Below are 18,338 nucleotides of genomic sequence, written 5' to 3' on the forward strand. Positions count from 1 at the left end.
TGTCAACGCGATGATATCTGCTTAAGTCATCGAGGTTCTAGGGCATTTACCTACATAAGTAGGATCAATGTTGTGTAGCCGACAGCCCACTAACGCTAAGGCAAGCTTACAATTACTGAATAGTAATCACTCGGCGGTTTTAGTCAATGGTGTTATTTTCGTTCCAGACAAGCCTCCAACGAGCCACCTAGTCCAGAATTAACAGCCAAATAAGCGTACTTCAATTGGATTTACATGAACGTAGTGATGCAATTAAAGATTATACGTTTGGTAAGCTCCATAAGAAATCCCATGACCTATCTTCTGGCTCGGCCATGTCGGGGTCATCAGTAGCGAAGCCGAATGGAGCCATACTTGGATCAAACGGCAGTGCAAGCCAGTCATCCACAACCGGCATCGACAAACCCTCCAATGAATCATCTACTGGCGGCACGCTATTGTCGAATATCCATTGGGAGGTTTGGTCCTCTGCACGGATCCCCTGTGGAACCGTGGTTGGGACCATGCTTTGCCTATACCTCTCCAGATGCATGTCCAGCAACTCTCCATACCGAGAAGCTAGATGCATCTCGTCGAGACTACTGTTACTCAAAGCTCGGATACTTCGCTCCAATACCCCAAGGGAGGTCTCCAGATCTGTTGTTCGAATTCCAAGACTCAGCGCTTTTAGAAGGAAGATAGAAACCATGATGATGCGGAGGAATACTCGGGCAGGGCAATACCGGAGCGTACCAGCCTCGAAGAGCCTATTCACTGACTCTAGAGCTTGGCATGACGAATTAATGACTTCCCTGATGAAAGAGTAGTCTGTTGCCGTGATGGATGACTGGAGAACATCAGTGTCGATCGAGTTTGGGGGCCTTCTACCAAGCACTCGATCGACGGCGGCTTGGATGCCAAAGGAATTCATGAAAGCGCGGAGATAATTGAACTCAATGGTCAAGTCTTCGTGTGCATGAGGCGATGAATCTAAAGTGACAAGCCGTTAGTACATGATACGTTGAGAAAGCAGAAGAGATTTGCTCACTCTCGTGACTGAGATGGGTTGTCTTCCAAGCCACTAGCTGTTTCTGGAAGTGTTTTATGATGTTTATGTATCTACAGCTGCTAAGAATCTCTCTAATTCCTGCAGCTGAGGGACATAGAACATCGATGATGGTTCGGGTAAGATTGGTCAGGTCGAGCCATGCTGTCACTGTGGCTGACTTGCCCTGCACGTCTCTTGCGGAGGGCTCTGACATGAAGCGTGAAACAGAAGTCGGCATCATAGAAGGGCATCCTAGTCGGCTGGACTGCTGCTCTAGAAATATATACAACAGATCCCGTAATCGTGTCTGCTCGGCTTTGTATCCCGGTGGTTGTGTAGCCGTGTCACCTCTTTCGCCATCATCGCAAAGCCCAAGTTCAAGAGCCAAAGATTGCACACAGCCCAACAACATCCAAGACATACGATCAGACGTCTTGGCTGGGAGGATCACATCTCTAAGCCACTGAGCTTCATTATCGTTAGTGTCATCAGCCTGATTATCGAACTGGTCATCCCGAGGATCTAACTCGCTGAGTAAGGTAGACGAGTCCCAGCCATCCGAAGCCGGCGGAAGATGTATCGCTTGCGGGTGCCACTCTATGATCAGCAGAAGAGCTTCGATGGATCCTCGAGTTCTCGTCTTTGCTTTGGATCGCTTCTCTTGACCAAAGATGATTCTCATGACGAGATGCTGGCAGTGCTCCCATAGTCGGTGGTGCACAATAGTGCTCCTGGCCAGACCGCCGTGACCACTCAAGACGTGGTAGCGCGATGATATCATCAGAATTACGCAGCATAGGAGAGGTTCTTGTGTGATGAGCCGGTAGTGTTTTTCGTGGCTCAGGTCAAAGCCTCTTGAGACCGGGGATAGCGGTGCTAGATTTTGCTGAAACCTACAATGCAGGAGTTAATCATAGGATTTTCCACGTTCTTGAAAGATGGATGATACTTACAAGTCGATATATCTGACTGCCTCTTCAGCTGTAAACCAGCCCATTCTGACAAAGCGGAAGGACCGCCACACCGTCAAGGGATTATGATTGGCAGTAGAGACATCAATAAGCCTTTGTGGCCTGACAGAGGCAGTTGTCCCGGGACTCGAAGTATCTCCGGTGCGTCCCAGTGTATGCCGTGGTACAGGAACTTGATGGTTGGGTGAGGAACCATCCTTGTTGGCATGTTCAATCGCAGATTGGTACAAAAGCCGTAATGCGTCGTTACCGTTCGAAACAAGTGTCGTAGTGATTTCACCTGCAGGGCATGTGGAGCTTATAGACGGCGAGGCTTCGTTCAAAGCGTTATGTTGCTGTTGTTCGGGTAGTCCACTACGGACTGACATAGAAATGTCTGGGAATGTCAAATCATTGCTGTCGTCGAGCATCTGTGATGGCTCTTCCGTAAACGTGTCTTGACTCAAATTGGCTTGAGCCCGCGAGGTACTCGCCATGTCAACACCATGTTCTGAACCCGGAGCTGGTTGAAGCACCACCACGTTAGCAAAATGGGTTGCAGAGGGTGAAGAGATGGACATAAGATCAGAGGCTAGAGATAGACGCGTACCTTGTTCCGATGATCCTCTTCTGGTAGCAGTATTGTTACGCTTCCGGCGAGACCGCTCATCGCTGAATACACATTCTTTGACTTCTCGTTGACATCTCAAGCATGACGCCCCAGGTTTGTCGACGATACAGCGGATCTTCTTCTTCCGACACAGCTCGCAGGCGTGGTAGCCCCGGCGAAAATCACGGACGCGTCGACTTCGAGAGGGCTTATCACTAACAGGTAAAGTGAGCTGGGTTCGTGCGTCAGCATCCATTGGTGCTCTTCTGGTTGAAGGGAGTCGTCTGGTGGCCGATTGTCCGAGAATCCTGACAGTCGGAAAGTGGCGGATGGTGACGGATATAAGTACCTCTCCGCCGGATGTCGCTGATCACCAGGTGACGGCCTAACTAACATCGAGTGGGACTAACTCAGTGGGCTAGCTTGGCGTCGTGCGGGGGATTGACAGGCTTTTAAGTCCCCATTCGCTTTGGTGCGACTTGCGAAGTCTAATGCGGGAAATGTCTTCCGAGTGGAAAGAACAGATGATAAAGATTAACTACGTGTTGACATCTCTGGAAATTGTACTTACACGATGTAACCAAAGACAATAGAAACTGAGAATATGATCATAATGTCGCAAATATCGAATCTTGTACTATTGAATAGAATAACTAACCAACTATGAGATAGACGCAGTCAGGCAGGCAAACGTATTAGAAGAAGCTCCCATCATTCAGCAAATCATAACAAAGCACTATGCTATGTGAGGTAGCGAAAGTTCTTGTTCTTATCACCAAGCTCTGTGACATCGACAGTCATATCTGAATCGACGGGGCCATATTCACGGTCCCTTCTCTTGTTCTCACGTTCCAAGGCGAAGCGGAGACCTAGTGCAAGGACAGAGATGAGTCCGGTCAGTCCGCAGCCAATGGCAGTGCCACGAAGATAAAGAGGTCTGGTCAAGCATTGTGTTAGTGTACGAACGTTAAAATAAGATTTTACTGGAGTTAAAGAGACACTTACCCGTCAGTACTAGGAAAGACAACACTACTAACAAAAGAGGAGCATTGACCGAAGGTAGCCAGGATAGCTAGTCCAGCACCCTTTTTCGAGTCTCCTCCCTGATTGTTCAGCAGCCAGGTGATGTTGATGGCAAGCGCAGGAAAAACTCCACATGACGCCAGAAAAATGGCGGCATAACGCGTTGCCTTCTTAGACTCATCCTGAACAACGACCAACATGAGGTAGCCAATAAAGCCAACGAAAGCGCTGCCACCGACAACATACCCTCTCTTGCCATACCTGTCACTCACCAAAGCTGCTAGCACGCAGCAAAGGAAAGCTAGAAAGTATGGCGGTGCAGTAAGGCCCTGTGCGGTGACGGATGAGTAGCCCATATCGCGGACAATTGTCGGGAGGAAGTTGGAAAGGCCGGCGAAGGAGTAGTTGCAACAGAAATGAATGACAGTGTGGACGTAGTTCTGGTAGTCTGTCAGACCAGCAAATATCTGGTTCCAGCGAACTCCAGTCTTTTTGGTCCGATCGCGGACCTGGAGCCGCTCAACAGCGTAAGTGGCATCTTTCTCAGATAGGTATTTGGCATTATCTGGGGAATCTGCCAAGAAGAACCAAGCGACGAGAGAGAAAGCTACAGTGGGTGCACCCTCTGTAACAGGCATGTTAGAAAGCCGTGACATCGACGTCTAAGCGGGGATTGACACGTACCGATGATGAAGAGATATCTCCAAGGCTCCAGCGAGCCACTGATATGGGTGATTCCGTACGCCAACGCAGAAGCGAAGCAATTGGCCAACGGCGACATTCCAAGTAGAAGAGAAACACGAAAGCCCAGTTCATCACGACGGTAGAACAAGGACAGGAAATACGGTGCACCTGCACCAAACGCAGCCTCGAACACGCCAAGCAGCGCCCGGCAGGCAATAAGTCCACCGAGATTATGCACGGCACCAGCGCACATGGCCGCCGTTCCCCAACTACAAGAAACACACTGTTAGTGCCTATCATGGTCATTGAGAAAGGGGCTTGCTTACCAAACGCAAAGCGCGGCGACGTATTTACTCGCAGGGAGGATCTTCCAGAAAAGACTAGTCCACTCGAAGCAAACGTAGCAGATATAGAACGCGTTGAGGACCCATGACCATTCAGAGTCACTGAGACCAAGGTCACTTTTTGCACCGGCGGTTTTGGCGTTGCCGATATTTCCTCGATCGAGATAGGATAGGATGTATAGGCAGCAGACGATGGGTAGAAGATGGCGGTCAAACTAGATAATCATCAGTAAAGCTGTTTCATCTGGGGGTATTGGTGACTTACTGTATTCTTGATGCGCTTGTTGGCCTCCTCAGGAACGTCAACGCGTTGCGGTTCCTGGTGTTCTGGTGCATGTTCGAGTTCCTCTGTGCCCAGGGACATCTTGTGCTCAGACTCTGGGTGATTCATCTTGAGTGTGTACCGAAAGACAAATTGGAAATAGAGATGAAGCTTGATGAGCTAGGAGATCTGGATGGATCTTTCGCCAGGATATCGGTGGGTTTTAGTAGTCGAGCGATGAACTATCAATTTTGGGGCGCTTTGACTCTATCCTCGACAAATCCCGTCAGTCTCCGGGGTTCAAGGTTCGTAGCTTGCAGAAAGGGGGCATCTGATCTCGGATCCATATCCAAGATGCGGGGTCCCTGCATACCCCAGATTCTGTAAGAACTATCCGGGGGAGCTTGTTAGATCCGGAGCATGTTCTGCTCCGGATAGGTGAGTATCCGTCACTTTCCGACCGTATCCGAATGCCAAGCAGCTCCGAACCCTTACATATTCCTAGGCTTCATGTATATAAGTTGTTCATCTAACGTCTCCGATCAGACTGGTCATCATCATTTATCAAACATCTCATCATCCCAACAACACATATCTGCATCAAACACCCCAATTCAATTCACAATGTCCAATTCCATCGTCAACAGCACCCCCTACCCCTTCCAGTTCAACCCTCCAACCTTGCAAAAGCTTGGCAAGCCCGGCCAGACCGCAGACGTAACTGGCACTCTGAAGAATGTCCGCGGAAAAATCCCATCCGTCCATGTATCAGCTCTTCGCACGATGATGCTCGAGGCCCATAATGACCCTACCAAGATCCTCGCCCACGCCTGCAGCTATGATGGTCTTTCATCACGACTCTGCGAGGAAGCTGGATTTCCCATGATCTTCCTCGCTGGTTATGCTGTAGCTAGTGCTTACGGTTTGCCTGACACTGGTTATATCGCTATGGCTGAGGTGTGCGATAAGATTCAGGAAACGGTGCGGCAGGTCTCTGTGCCTGTTATGGCCGATGGAGATACGGGGTATGGTAGCCCGCTGAATGTCAAAAGAACTGTGGAGAGTTATGCCCACGCTGGTGCAGCTGGAATCATGATTGAGGACCAAACCTGGCCAAAGCGTAAGTCTGTAATGATGATTGGATGATCTAGAGCTAATTGCCTTAGGATGCGGCCATACCAAGGGCAAGTCTGTCGTCTCTCGTGGTGAGGCATATGCCCGTATCCAGGCTGCTTGCGACGCTCGAGATCAAGGCAAAGATATTTTCATCCTAGCGAGGACTGACGCTTTGATCCACGGCTGGGAAGAGGCCATGAGCCGTGCCAAAGAGTTCAAGAGAATCGGTGTCGATGCTGTTTTTGTCGAGGCCCTTCCCGATCGTGAGTCTATGCGACGATGTGTAGAAGAGATTGGCATCCCCACATTTGCAAACAGTAAGTCATATAACTCAGCTGCAATTTCCCTCAAATCGCATGAATTTTGTTAACACATCGTGCTAGTCATTGAAGGAGGAAAGACGGAGAATCTATCTGCAAAGGACCTTGCGGAACTAGGATTCTGTGCTGTGGCATATCCCTGGACGCTTGTGGCTGCGAAGCTCAAGAGTATCCGTGAGACCTTGGAAGAATTGAAGAAGAGTATGACCGTTGGAAAGCCGCCTATGATTCTTTCATACAACGAAGTTTGTGAGGGCGTTGGATTCAATAAGTACTGGGATTTGGAGGAGAGGTACAAGTTCAAGGATGATGGACTTGTGACTGAGTCCACAAACGGCCGCTCTTAGCCTTCGTATCTAGTACAGTGGGTCGGAACGTCACGCGAGGGGATGTCGAAGTAAATATGATTCAAGCACGTAACAATCACATGAAGCTCGTTATAGGCTAGGCTAGCCCGGAGATAATTGTGAGGATTTGGCTATGAGAATAGAAGTATTAATTCATTGCTGCTTAAAAACATACGTCGTGCTAGTAGAGATGAAGATACTACACTGATGGAAGCGTGTCACCTCGTATTCCCATTTCGCCTTCTATTCCGCATCTTGTGAAAGAAGCAAATAACTGGTCAACGATCTTCACATCCCATCGAGGTCCATCTCCAAAACAGACACAGCTATCGTACAGTCGGCACTTAACATCTTCCAGTAGACACTGCAAACTTGCATCCCCACTTCCATGTGCAGCAATTCTTAAACTCTCTAGTGAATCATCACTCATTGTCTTCTTGAGTCGTTTCTCAATCCCGATACACGATAGCCATTGATCTGGGTCCTTACCCGCGGATCGATACTCTGTTTCGATGAGATTGCAAAGTACAAGTCCCAGGTCCTTTTCAGCCGCGACAGCATGTGCTTGGCTGATGGAGCCTGTCTGCTTATACTCGACTCTTGCCTTTGCCATAGTTTCGATGAAGGAGGGTTTGATATCCTGCGTGGCTTTTGAATGCTTCAGGCCCTTCTGGATGACTGTTTTGGCGTTGTGCTGTGTGCACACAGTCTGGTAATGCTCCATGACGGACCAGAAGAGAAGGCCAGCAAATGTTTCTGCACCAGGGCCAAGGTACGGAAGGATATCCTGAGGCGGCAACGCGACCCGGAGGTAGTGTAATGGGTCTAGCCACATGCTGCACTCCAAACGATACTGGGTTGATTGCGAAGGGCTCACTGGCAGGGGAATGTCGCTGAATAAGCCCTGGAAGCTGTCTGCCTCTACAGCGGTAGTATCGCTAATTGACGTCTCAGTGCTCGAAAGGCCTGTCCCGATCATCGCGACTTGTGGTGGGGCTTCAAGGTCAGCAGCGACTGCAAGCTCCCGAATGATGCCGAGCATCTCAGGTCGCTCGTCGCCTTGAGCTACATCGAGTAGTCTTTGGATTCCCTGCTTAAGACGCGCATTTTGATCTGCCAGCGCATGGTTTGATTGGGCCTGTCGCTTGCGAAAAGCTGCTTGTGAACGTCGGCCTCGCTCACGACGACGCTGGGAACCTATGTTAGCGCCTGGACGGAGTCGCGCGGAGGAAACTTGCCGTCAATTCATCTTGAGGCTCTGCGATACCCATACCGTCGCCAATATGTTACTCCCTGGTTCTCTACTGGTCAAAGGATATGAATTCTTCTCAAACTTGTCATGCAAATATTGGATTTGTCAGAATGAAGCGGGAGAGTAAGCAGAGATGCCTTGACCTGATTGGTTGGAGATTGGCACCAATTACCCCGATCACGTAACCGCGGGAGACGGCTCAGGCCGACTCAGTATCACCAAAACGCTATAGGATTGCGGTTACGTATTCGGAGTAAACGTTGTCCCTGTCGCTTGGAATTGAGTACCCTAAGGCACCCGTCGTTACTGCGAAATGGTTTGTATAAAGATGAGATCCTCCTTGCTTCACAAAAATATATTTGCTTCACAACACACCCATTCCCGTCTACCAACACTTCAAATTATTCAATATGGTCAAAATCGCTATCGCAGGAGCTTCGAGCGGTATGTTTAGCCTTAAAGTTTCAATGCCCCAATTATTGACCATGTTTAGAACTCGCTAGAGAGATTCTCGACAGGCTTGTCGATACCAGAAAGCATGATATCACTGCACTTGTGCGCAAGGTACGACTGGACCATGACCGGCCTGTTTGGACTGGTGACTGACAAACGTAGGACCCATCTAGATTTCCAGAGCTTCCAGGCGTCACCTGGATTAAAGCTGATTACGAAAACAAGTCTGAGCTTGTTGATTTATTCCGCGGCGTTGAAACTGTTCTCTCCTTCCTAGCCGTACACTTGGATCCCGGCAGTCAGACCCAAAAGCGACTTATCGACGCAGCTGTCGAGGCTGGCGTGAAGAGGTTCGCTCCATCTGAGTGGGCAACGTGAGTTTTCCATCAAGCATTGACAAGCGACATTTCAACTGACTATGCTTCAGAGGAGCCAAACTCGCAGACTCGCTGGACATCATGTCATGGTACAGCGGAAAGATTGAGATCAGAGACTATCTCAAGACTCTGAACTCTGACAAAAAGGTATCATAGCCCAGATACTCTCTTCATTACAGGAGCTAATCCCGTCAATTAGATTATCGAGTATACACTATTCCAACCTGGTGGGTTTATGGATTACCTCTGTCACCCGTACAAGACTGCAAAGTACATCACCACTACTGTCGTCAACGTCGATTTCGTCAAGAAGTATGCCATAGTTGTCGAAGGTACCCTTGACGATGAGATCACTTATACAAGTGTCAATGACATTGCCAACATCGTTACCAAGGCCATCGACTTTGAGGGCGAATGGCCCGTGATTGGGGGTATCAGCGGTGATCGCATCTCTATTCGTCAGCTTCTGAAGATTGGAGAAGAACTTCGAGGTAAGTATGCCGGTCGAACAAAAGCAAACAAATGTATTGACTTGACATAGGGGAGCCTTTTACTATCGAGTGGCTCAAAATGGAAGACCTCGCAGCTGGGGAACTAAAGACTGACAACTACCCCCGACTGCCACTACCCTCGGTTCCTCAGGATCAGGTGGAAGCTTTCTCAAAGATGGTGGTTATTGGTACTCTAATTGCCTTCCACCGCGGAGCTTGGGCTGTCTCAAATGAATGGAACCAGACTTTTCCACAATACAAGTTTACAAAGGTTGATAAGCTGCTGAAGTCAGCATGGGAGGGTAAGATGTAGGTAGTGAAATTTATAGACTTTGCTATATAACAAATCAGGCTTAATATTTAACCTTTCCTTTTAGTTAAGATCGCTATTCTGATAAAAGCAAAGATTTATCAACTAACCTGTAACTCTTGAGGTTGTTTTGCTATATACCCTGTACCCCTAGACTTATTACGCTATGTTTTAAAAAGGCATAGTCTCCCTCGCTAATGCGGATATAAAACGCAAATTATCTATTTACTTATATATGCTTAAGTAGGTATGTTACGTTAGGCTCAAACCCATTACGGAGAACTATCGACTTACACAGAATGTGATTTAAGGGCGAAAAAGTCAACCACTTTCGGCAGAATTCGCTGCCGTACTATAAGCATAACCAGTACTGAAAATTTATGCAGACTTATGTTTAGGCCCACTGATTGCTGGCTTACGGATCAATCAGATCAGAGCCCTACAGTGATCTCTTTGCTCCATTGGCGCGGTGGGTTATCCCTGGGGTTCGGTACGAGAAGGCAGAATCTGGGTAGTGGTGAGATCATATCATATCTATATCCAATCAGATCACTGTGATAACGCTTAATCATCACAATGGCGTGATGCAGCCCTCCAGATTATATCTTCAGATGTAATATATCAATTCCGCCTTCTCAATCATTGGGCACTGAAAGTTTTCGCAAGGTGACACGACATACTGGGCTTGGCTTATTCTAGCGAGGGCGTGAGAAATCTAACTGGGTGGGTTTGCAGGTCACATGCGGGCCTCGTCACAAACAATAAGTTGCAGATACGAAGTACAAGAGTCATGCATTACTCAAACCACCCAACAAATGCCTCCTTGACAAGAGTTTTCCAATCAGAGAGCGCCCGGCACAATGCCGGACTCGACCGTCATTCAGAAGCGACCTCGATTGTGAATCCCAAGTTCTCGAGGTCTTGAAGCTCCTGCTGCTCACGTGCACCTCCATTATTGTCTTTCTGATCATCGACTCCAAAAGGACGATCCAGGTTTCCTCCACACTCCTTTCCGACCTTGTACTTTACTTCTCCATCCTCGCTCTCAACTACCATCGGTAAATCGCCTAGCTGCAAATGTGAAAACGCTGGGTCACTTCCGCGCCACCATTGGCCGAGCCAGGAAGTTCCAGACTCGGCTGTGAAATGCGCAAAGATTGGTAGGTAACTGCACGCCACAACCACTTCGCCCTTGTAAGCGCCAGAAATATCCTTTTTGTGGACCTTCTTGCTGAACCCCTGCGCGGTCACTGCTGTACCTGGCACGCCTGTGGCTGTCTCTGGGACGGGCGTCAAGGAGAGGCCGCCAGCTGTCGTCTTTTCCTCAGTCTTGTTTACAGCCATGTCGGTACACGTAATGAAACCGGTGACGACACCCACGACGCGCTTGTGGCCTTGGTCATCCTGCCAAGCAAACAACTCACGGATACTCTTCTCGTATTCAGGGTTCTTCAGCAGTTCCTTGATCTTCTCTCGTGGATTCTCCTCAATCTGAATCACTCGCAACAGCGTTGAGTCCCAAACATCGCTCTTATTTTCGGAGTGATTCCCCCATAGATTGAACATGCTAGTGATGCTTGCCTTAACTCCTTTTTGGACGACGTTGTCGATGGCCCATGTAACATCTGTGCATTCAGTGACTGTCTGGGGATACAGGCTAGCAGGATCCTGCAAGTAATTTCTTGCTTCGATCGGGGCTTTTGGGCGGCACTCTGTAAGCGGTTTGACTAGCTCGTTGGTCGCAAGGCCTAAAAGGCGATCGAAAAGATGGTTGTTGCTGTCGACGGAAAGAACATGATCAAGAAGAAAGTAGGGCTTAGAACGGGTTCCCCGATAGGTCATGTTTGTTGCTTGGACTGTGCAATGCAATTCGACTCTAAGTGAACAATTGGAGCTAATCTACCTAAATGTCTGAACAGCAGAATTTAGTAGGCCTTTTATTAAATCTTCATCCTGATCCCATCGCCAAGTTTCTCCTCTGGGGCTGCGCTCGGGGGCTGCAGAGCTCAGCTCCGTTAGACAAGCCTTCTCTACAGGGGATCAATAATCGGTGTGCAGGGGGGGTCGTCATGAAGCAATGAAGCTACGAAGCTGACAGCAAAGAACCTGCAGCATAACCGCACGCCTGCTTGTTGAGGATTGAGCATTGAAGCCCAACCAGGTTGTTTTGTGAGTTTTCAACCTGTAACCACAGGTTCTACGTTGTCGCAATGCATGTGGTGTGTCAATTTTCGTCTCGAGTTGCTTGGGTAAGATCCTCTTTCTCTTCACCTTCGCTCGTTACACGTTATCCTTATCCCGGCTGACGCCGGCATATGGTCGATAATGTCTGAGAGCGGCTGTTCGTCAGATCGCCCCGAAACACTTTTATGCCATTTGACAGCCATTGAATCCCTTTCTCACGGCTCAAGAGTCAAATGGAAGGTCAAGGTCCGAGAATCTGAAAAGGAGTCACGAGTTATTGTGCTCGAAGATCCTGATACGGAGCAGAGCTACAGTGACCACGACGCTGTCCTTTTCTCCTCAGAGACCCCGAACCCCTCCGTCACCACCGACCAAGCTACCCAACAGGGAACAACGCAAGACTATTGCCGCTCAATATTGGAGCAACTAAATCTCGGCAATACCATCAAACAACGATCAAAGACTGGAATACTTCAAATCTTTATTGATGAATCGATTGACCTCTCAGGACAGCCTAGCATACATGCACTTCGATGGGAACTGCTGGAGCGTAGCTCATTCTTCGAAGCTTGCGGCTGCTCTGTCCAAGTCACCAGAATATACAATAGTGCCAGGTATAACTGTGGTCCTCCTCTCAGTCTCTCCTTCCAAACACCCATCCGCATCCTCCTCGTCATCGCCAGAAGCTGGCAGCTTGCCCCTCCATCAAGTCGCTCTCATGAACACTTCGCGGATATCTCCCCAGATGTTGTGCAGGATACGCTGCGTGATATAATGAAGATTTGTCGTCAAAGAGGGCAACCCTTCACTGTCCATGTCGCCCCCGGTGGATTCAAGGGGCTTATGGAGCACCTCGAATTGCAAAAGAGCGCAGGCATCGTCTACGATATGGTCCATTTCGACCTGCACGGACGAATAAATCCGTGAGTTGCCATCCGAATGTATGGTTAGCTATTATGTTATATAAAAGCTAATCATAGACTTGCGTTATAGTGACGACAAAGAGCCCGAGCTCCTCTTCGCCGTGCCTTACGTTCCGAGCAGAACCATCCGCCCCAGAAATGGCGACGTACTGGACTTTTCTCCTTCCGCTTTCGAATTTATAAATGGGACAAAAGTATCTGAGCTCTTAGATAGATATGAGATACGAGTAGTTGCTCTCAATTCGTGTCAATCAGCCAACTCTCAGAACGGCAATATGAGCAATCTCTCTCACATTCTCATGCAATACAATGCCACCACGGTTATTGCTATGAACTGTGCCGTGAGAGGCATACATGCAAAAATATTCTACGAGGGATTCTATCGTGCTTTGATCCTCCAAGGGCAGTCCTTCAGCTCCGCATCAGCTTCCGGGAGGGCATATCTTCGCGAACACAACCGCACGCTGCTCGAGCGGTCGGAGTGCGATCCGGGATCGATCCCACAAGTTTGGAGTCGCCGAGTAGGAGTCGCCGCGGGTTGTCTATGGTCTCCGGTCCTCCAACACCACCGAGTTGGCTTCAGTGTGCAGCCTAGCATCCTCCGTATCTGCTCGTCCATAGTCCTCTACCTTCTGCCGCGCTGGACTATAATCCCACTATGGATTCAAATCCCTGCTTCTCTCATCGTGCTACATCACAGTTTTCGATACCAGCTGGGCTTCTCTGTCAATTTCCGAGCTATATGGAACAACTCGGTGGCTCGCTTGCTCACTGCCAATCTAGCTGAGCCTCTGGAAACCTCATCACCGTCGCCAGCCCGCCAGGTCGGTATAGGTAGAGAGGCGATTCGAGATTTACTCAGTTTCAAGGGCTGGGTTTCCAGTGTCTACATTCAACTGGAATCTTCCCCGATGTCTGATAGCCAAGAGGCAATCCTAGAGGACTTCATCAATAGGTGGAAGGACTTTGAGTTCGTTATTAATGAGACCCGGGTCAACGGACATCAGTTGGCATCTCCCTTTTGGCAGCTGAGACGTAATGTTGCCCATTGCTTCCGGTTGTTGTCACACAAGGCATATACCAAGCCATGCATTCAAAGCTCCATCCTTGGATCACACTTAATCGTTGTAAAGGACTTTGACTACATCTTTAGAGATGGTTCGTCTCAGGTTGCAGAATTGGCATTGTCTAGCTTGTCGCGTTTGGTAGAAGACCGGTCCCGCACTCAACCAGTGCGCATCATTGTCATCGGCAATGTTGATGGTGGGGATAAATGGGTAAATGGTGATATCAACCCGTCTTCTCACCCTTGGGTGCTTGGGGAACGGGTTTCTGCTAAAAAGGCGTTGGGATGGTAGAGCTTTGGCAAGGGTTGCATTGCGAATAGATTGGACTAGATGGTGTTCTACCAGAATTACTTATAAATATATTAAATTTTAACCAGGCCCTGTCACTTGACAGGGTTAAATAAGTTCCAATTGCCGAGACAACCATCAAAATAAATACCATTCATTTAAATTCCTCAGAAGTTGAGGCAATTGAGAACGTATCCGAAGCTTGTCCTGAGCCAGCAGACGAAAAGCCTTTCGTCCTTCGCTCCACTAAGCTTCCAGGAGCTTGATCACAGCTACACAGCCGGACAGCAATGAAGGGTTAACAAGATAGAGGGGCGAAAATCCTGTTCTGACCAACGTGGCATCATGGTCATCTTCCGACCGTCGGGCAGCTGAAGGAGTCCCTGTCTGATGGGCAAAGAATAGCCAATCAATAATTGTACAGGGTGGTGTGTAACAAGCCCAGTGTGTGACGAGGCTTGCATGCTGACTCCACCCGGTGAGTCGCTGATGAACAAAGGAGGTAAGAGAGGGTGGTGGATGAATTACGTGGCAATTGCGGCCTTCTACTGTAATTTTCTGCATGGTAGCAGTGCCAAGTGGCTCGTTGTGAGGAGGCCCAGTCCCTTGATTGTCACAATGCATAAAGCCTGAATTTTATGCATCAGTGCCTTGTGCCACACACAGAGTACGAAGTACAACTACAGACCTCACTGGAAGTCTGCAGCTAGTTATGTTGAGTTTGAAGAGGGTTAACTCCAATATGTGCTCATTGATGTAACATTTTATCCCAATCCCCAACTCCCAGTGCAAAGGGGCCATACCAGATCATAAGCTTGAGGAAAGCAAAGGCAGTTTCGCTGTCGAATACCAGCCTTACACAGAGGTTTGTAGTAGCACTAGGCTTCTATTATGAAGTCATTCGACAGCCGACACCCCGACTCCTTAAATGACAGTAAGTACTTGCGCTACAAAGTAAGTACATAAACGCGGTGGTGGTCTCAACCCCAGGGGGTGGAACACATTAAGGGTGCCGACGAGTGAGATTTTGGATTTAACCAATCAAGATTCTGGCCCTTACGGGTCAGGATTCTGGATCTAGCCAATCGACAATTTGGTTCTTGTGGGTCACAAAACCTGATTCTAACCAATCAAGCTCTTGATCGAGCTTGTGCTGCGATCAGCTGTGACCATTTTCAACTCCCCCGACTGCCGATGGCTGATTTCGCCTTCTGCATCCACGGATTGAGGCCCTCCATCACACACTATTTCTTCCTCTTCGTTTCCATCGCCCCGACGACACGCATACACGCAAATTCGACGCTTTGGACGTGATGGAGCCTCTCGGGGTTGCTGGGCTCACCATCGGCCTTATCACTTTGGCTCAGTCAACGATACAGCTGGTCAGTAAAGTGTCCGCCTTGAATTTCCGAAACCGGTTCTTAGTCCATCGCGACCATATAGCCTCTTTCGATGAAAGGTTCCGGCTTGACGTTGAAATTCTGCTGGATGACGCGCAGGTGGACATCGTTTTTATCCACGGCCTCGAGGGTTCACGGGGAGAGGGAGCAGTCAAGTTCTCTCACCGGGACATATCTCGACTTTTCTCAGCAAACATCTTGACTTATAGCTATGATACTACATTGCGATCTTCCGAGTTCTTATTGGGACGCACGCTCCGTCATGAGGGCATTCAACTAATCCGTCGACTGGTACATCTGAGATCCAACAGGATGGTCGATAAACGCCCTATCATATTTGTAGCTCATTCACTTGGCGGCATTCTCCTCAAGAACGCTCTAGTTTTGTCTGAAATGTCAAGCAGCAAAGATGAAGAAGAGATATGTCGGTCAACGGTGGGCATTGTCTTCCTCAACACTCCGCAGGAAAGAGCACCGAATAGATTTGCCGCATCCATCTGGGATATTGTTCACCTAAATCTACATCCTGAGGATCTTCAGGATCCTAAATGGCAGAAAGACGACTTCTTTATCAACGCAAGGTCTCTGGCATATCATACAAACTGCTTTGAGCCGATTGCAAAGGACCTGATCACCCCCCCGATACATCTCAACATCATTGCTGCTGAGGTTGGGCACAGCGGCTTTGATAACTCGCACAAACTCTTGTTCAACGGGCTTTGGTCAATCATAGAGCACTTGAACAGCCACGAATACCATTCAGATCACGTCAGCTCCCACGTTAATGCGAAGGTAGTAGGTAAGATACTAGACTTCTCAACCTTTTCTGTTTGCCTTGCATTGTTTCAAACACTTGAATATTGGAACTATTTCTAACACAATATTATGATAGTTCCCGATGAGGTTTCTCATGATTCCTCTGTTGTAACAAATTTGCCTGGAATGGAACTTTTTAGAAAACAGGGAACCTGTCCCTGCGGGCTATGCGCTTTCAAATCGAATTTAAAAGGTCGCGGAGACATTGTTCAACTCCATTGTGCTCCAGGCCAACTCGCCCTGCATTTTGCCTTGAAATCTGGCGAAGAAATTCTAATTTCACCGTCGAAAATCCCCGACAGATCAATCTTCGTGATTAAGGCAACTAACAGAGCATCCATTGGCCTCAGTTGTTTAGATATCTATCGAAAGATCTTGCTCCATTACTCGTCGCAAAGAGGTCCAGCGAAGGCCGAGGAGCTGCTAGGAATAAGAGGTATTGATAGAGCCACTGACTCTAAGATTCTCTCTCAGCCAGAGATGCTCGCATCTATAATTGAAGCAGTTGCTCACTGGCTGAGAAAGCCTCAAAACAACCGTTGGCTGTTAGTCATCGAAGACATGCCTATGGAGAAGAAGCACTTCACCGCAAATGTGGCTCACATGGGCAAATCGAAAGACTCAACATTGATGATCCTCTTGAATTCCATGCTTATACCGCGGCACTCGTCTGCTAGGGAGTGCCGCGTCATTTATACTTCTAGTAACCAAGACACCAAGGACGGGCTTACAACTAGCCGAGGCGAGCCCATATGCTCCTTTCCCGCTCCACGAGCTTCTATATATTCAAAACCGGGGCTGGATGGCATGGATGACGTGGTTCGACGTATTCTGAGACTCTGTATAACATTATCAGATGAGAGCACTTGGGGCATAACAACCGAAGTCATTCACCAGTGCGATGATATTATTGCAAATACAGCCGAGCCTGGTAAGTTAAATATTCTTACATAGGAAGATTCTGTTTCTGACCCCACTCAAGCTATTGCCAGATCTAAAACCGAAGACGCTTTCCAGTATCTGAGAGAAAGCGGGATCTTAGAGCTATGCAACACACACAACTCTCGAATCGAGTTCCTGCGTGTGCACAAGTCCATCAAACGGCATCGCTTGTCACCCGGACTGCCAAGTCGAGATGAAATTGCCCTGGCGTGGACTTGCCTTGAAAAGACTGTGAAATGGATCTCACGGCAGAAAGACCTTATAGAACTATGGGACCTAGGGTCATCTTTAGTTGAAAGCTGCTCCGCGGTAGTTCGCCAGTGCTACGAGATTCAAGAATCTTTGGAATCCCTCGACGTAAACTCAATCTTGCTCGGGGAACTTTGTGAACGGCACTCGGCATACGCTACCGCTACAATACTCTACGAGAGCGCCTATTCGCAGCGTAGGCCTAAATTATGTCGACATCGGTTTGACTCATTTTCGTTTGATATTGAAGCAACACACAAGCTTGCTAGGATTTACTTCTTATCAGGAGTGATGGACAAAGCAAAGGAGAAGAACGATGAAACCATCAAGATGTTAAGGGAGAGCCACAAAGCCTCCAAGGCGCTTTCTCTTGACACATTCCGACTTGACGCAGCTCTCAACGCTGCTAAAGGGAATTTGGAAACAGCTACCAACAAACTGGAGCAATTGTTGGAGGACCTAGGTGGCTACGATCGAGATAGCGACTTATGTGGTGAGACCATCGATTACAACGCTGCATTTCTTTCAGTGGTCAGAGACCTTGCAAACTATCTAGTACATTCGGGTGACTACAAAGGGGCGTCTTTATTGTTGCAACGCGCTTTGTTGTCTCAGAAACGGCACCCAAGTCGAAACCAACCCTTACTGCTAGCACTTAACGAAGCTTTGGCTATACTCAAACGTCGTCAGGGAGAGCTGAGGGAGGCCGAGGGCCATTATTTAGACGCACATGATATTCTTGATCTCTGGGTTGGCAACTGCCATCCCAACGCGGCTCTAAATCTTGCGAGCTGCGCCGTTACCATTGGGCTACAGGGCCGAAATGAGGAGGCTACAAGACTATTCAGAACAGCCCTGGGCAAGGCACGCTATTGTCTAGGTATTCAACACCAAGAGGTGTGT

The 18,338-nt window shown here is 48.5% G+C and overlaps 7 protein-coding genes across 7 annotated transcripts; 3 read left to right on the plus strand and 4 right to left on the minus strand.

Moving 5' to 3' along the window:
• Nucleotides 1-259: 259 nt before the first annotated feature.
• Nucleotides 260-2,843, minus strand: J7337_000076 (uncharacterized protein; the record flags this gene model as incomplete). Its single annotated transcript, XM_044817841.1, has 3 exons — nt 260-969; nt 1,103-1,920; nt 1,981-2,843. The coding sequence occupies 3 exons, from the start codon at nt 2,841-2,843 to the stop codon at nt 260-262; spliced, it is 2,391 nt and encodes a 796-aa protein (XP_044685543.1).
• Nucleotides 2,844-3,328: 485 nt separating this feature from the next.
• Nucleotides 3,329-5,029, minus strand: J7337_000077 (uncharacterized protein; the record flags this gene model as incomplete). The annotated part of the gene is made up of 5 exons (XM_044817842.1): nt 3,329-3,524; nt 3,593-4,235; nt 4,295-4,563; nt 4,621-4,853; nt 4,904-5,029. 5 exons carry the CDS (start codon nt 5,027-5,029, stop codon nt 3,329-3,331), a joined length of 1,467 nt encoding a protein of 488 aa, XP_044685544.1.
• A 495-nt stretch (nt 5,030-5,524) lies between these two features.
• On the plus strand, nt 5,525-6,683 carry J7337_000078 (uncharacterized protein; the record flags this gene model as incomplete). Its single annotated transcript, XM_044817843.1, has 3 exons — nt 5,525-6,020; nt 6,067-6,333; nt 6,400-6,683. The coding sequence occupies 3 exons, from the start codon at nt 5,525-5,527 to the stop codon at nt 6,681-6,683; spliced, it is 1,047 nt and encodes a 348-aa protein (XP_044685545.1).
• A 199-nt stretch (nt 6,684-6,882) lies between these two features.
• On the minus strand, nt 6,883-7,954 carry J7337_000079 (uncharacterized protein; the record flags this gene model as incomplete). Its single annotated transcript, XM_044817844.1, has 2 exons — nt 6,883-7,892; nt 7,951-7,954. 2 exons carry the CDS (start codon nt 7,952-7,954, stop codon nt 6,883-6,885), a joined length of 1,014 nt encoding a protein of 337 aa, XP_044685546.1.
• A 391-nt stretch (nt 7,955-8,345) lies between these two features.
• J7337_000080 (uncharacterized protein) lies at nt 8,346-9,569 on the plus strand (the record flags this gene model as incomplete). Its single annotated transcript, XM_044817845.1, has 6 exons — nt 8,346-8,379; nt 8,429-8,499; nt 8,551-8,762; nt 8,816-8,912; nt 8,965-9,256; nt 9,307-9,569. The coding sequence occupies 6 exons, from the start codon at nt 8,346-8,348 to the stop codon at nt 9,567-9,569; spliced, it is 969 nt and encodes a 322-aa protein (XP_044685547.1).
• Nucleotides 9,570-10,442: 873 nt separating this feature from the next.
• J7337_000081 (uncharacterized protein) lies at nt 10,443-11,408 on the minus strand (the record flags this gene model as incomplete). Its single annotated transcript, XM_044817846.1, has 1 exon — nt 10,443-11,408. The coding sequence occupies one exon, from the start codon at nt 11,406-11,408 to the stop codon at nt 10,443-10,445; it is 966 nt and encodes a 321-aa protein (XP_044685548.1).
• A 483-nt stretch (nt 11,409-11,891) lies between these two features.
• Nucleotides 11,892-12,743, plus strand: J7337_000082 (uncharacterized protein; the record flags this gene model as incomplete). The annotated part of the gene is made up of 2 exons (XM_044817847.1): nt 11,892-12,673; nt 12,731-12,743. The coding sequence occupies 2 exons, from the start codon at nt 11,892-11,894 to the stop codon at nt 12,741-12,743; spliced, it is 795 nt and encodes a 264-aa protein (XP_044685549.1).
• Between the last annotated feature and the right edge of the window lie 5,595 nt (nt 12,744-18,338).

Source organism: Fusarium musae, chromosome 1, assembly GCF_019915245.1.
Source record: "Fusarium musae strain F31 chromosome 1, whole genome shotgun sequence".
Lineage (NCBI taxonomy): Eukaryota > Fungi > Ascomycota > Sordariomycetes > Hypocreales > Nectriaceae > Fusarium > Fusarium musae.